Source organism: Electrophorus electricus, chromosome 9 (assembly GCF_013358815.1).
Source record: "Electrophorus electricus isolate fEleEle1 chromosome 9, fEleEle1.pri, whole genome shotgun sequence".
Lineage (NCBI taxonomy): Eukaryota > Metazoa > Chordata > Actinopteri > Gymnotiformes > Gymnotidae > Electrophorus > Electrophorus electricus.
The window spans coordinates 14,820,964-14,822,356 of NC_049543.1; the positions used below are offsets into that span (position 1 = coordinate 14,820,964).

General features: G+C 41.6%; 1 protein-coding gene across 1 annotated transcript in view; it reads right to left on the reverse strand.

Moving 5' to 3' along the window:
• Window positions 1-201: 201 nt before the first annotated feature.
• Window positions 202-1,393, reverse strand: part of chrnb5a (cholinergic receptor, nicotinic, beta 5a) — a 13,332-nt gene continuing 12,140 nt past the window's right edge. The window contains exon 7 of the mRNA XM_035529947.1: window positions 202-1,099. Within this exon, the coding sequence (XP_035385840.1) occupies window positions 1,084-1,099 (16 nt within the window). The 3' untranslated portion in view covers window positions 202-1,083. The remainder of the gene's footprint in view (window positions 1,100-1,393) is intronic.

A 1,393-nucleotide genomic window follows, 5' to 3' on the forward strand; every position in this document is an offset into this window, starting at 1 on the left:
AAATAAAAATATCTTTATAGTAGAACATTTAAAATAATAACATTTAAATTAGTTTGCCCATACATTAACAATTATGTTTTACATTTACGGCATTTAGCTGACGCCTTTATCCAAAGCGACTTACAAATATGACTGAATACAACTTGAGCAACTAAGGGTTAAGGGTCTTGCGCAGGGGCCAAACCGTGGCAACCTGGTGGTGGGGATGAACTGGCAACCTTCTGATTACGAGAATCACTGCCCCGTTTCACCCCGTTTATTTGGAACCATTACACTGTAGCGATCAAATGCTTTCATGGCATCTTTCGCCCTTTTAAGGCAGGCGTATGTGACGTGTAGCAAAATTACAGGTAAAACTCTAGAGAAAGCTCCAAGAACAGTGCCATGCTTATTTGGACATGCAAACACATCGTTTAAATGGATTCTGGGACACAGAAAATACTCGAGTGGAAGTTAACACAGAAACAAATGACAACGGACACCTGCCATGATCAGGCCTGCAGGTCACCGTCAACATCATGAGACCGTTACAGCATGAGACCGTTACAGCATGAGACCGTTACAGCATTAGACCGTTACAGCATTAGACCGTTACAGCATTGGACTGTTACATTTAGGAAGAGCACCAATCTTCCTTCCGTGGCAAATATATAAAACCAGTTTGAGGTGAGGTGGTGAGAGTTCAGACAAAAAGCAACTGACTGCTTTGCATACGTGCTCAGGAGTTTGTTAAATATTCTTGAATGGCAAATCATGAATATTCAGAAATCCTTTGCTACTAACTACACCAGTTGTTTTTTTTACCCACTTTAAACTGTTTCTAGACATGGTTTGTTTTCACAGTGCATAATTACCAATTAGGTACTGACAATCTGTAAGTTGCATATCATACGGCTTAATCCAAATACGGTGCATATCGGTAAAAGAAGAACTCAGAAGTTGCTAAACATAAATTACATTTGCATATTTGAAATGAATTATCTATTACCATCAGCGTGTCTTGAGTCTCTGGATTTTAACATTCTTGGCCTTCTGACTACAGATATGTGGTTAAAAGTCTTCTCGTGTGGATGCAGTTTTCATTCAGAAATGGCCGGTGCTGAAACAGCAAAACAGTGGGAAAGTAGAGAATGGGAAAGAGGAAGACAGACAGGGAGAGGGAGAGAGAGAGAGAGAGGTAGATGGGGAAAGAAAGAGCGAGTGAGAGAGGGAGAGAGAGAAGTGGGGGGTGTTATCGTTTGATGGTTTTTAACGTGCGCATCTGAAGTCTACGAATCGGTACACACTGAAAGCAAGAGCGACAATCCAAAGACAACTGTGAAGGGACACGTTGGCAGAAGAGGGGAGGAGGGGATGAGCGAGAGAATGAGAGAAGTGGGATATAGAAGGACAG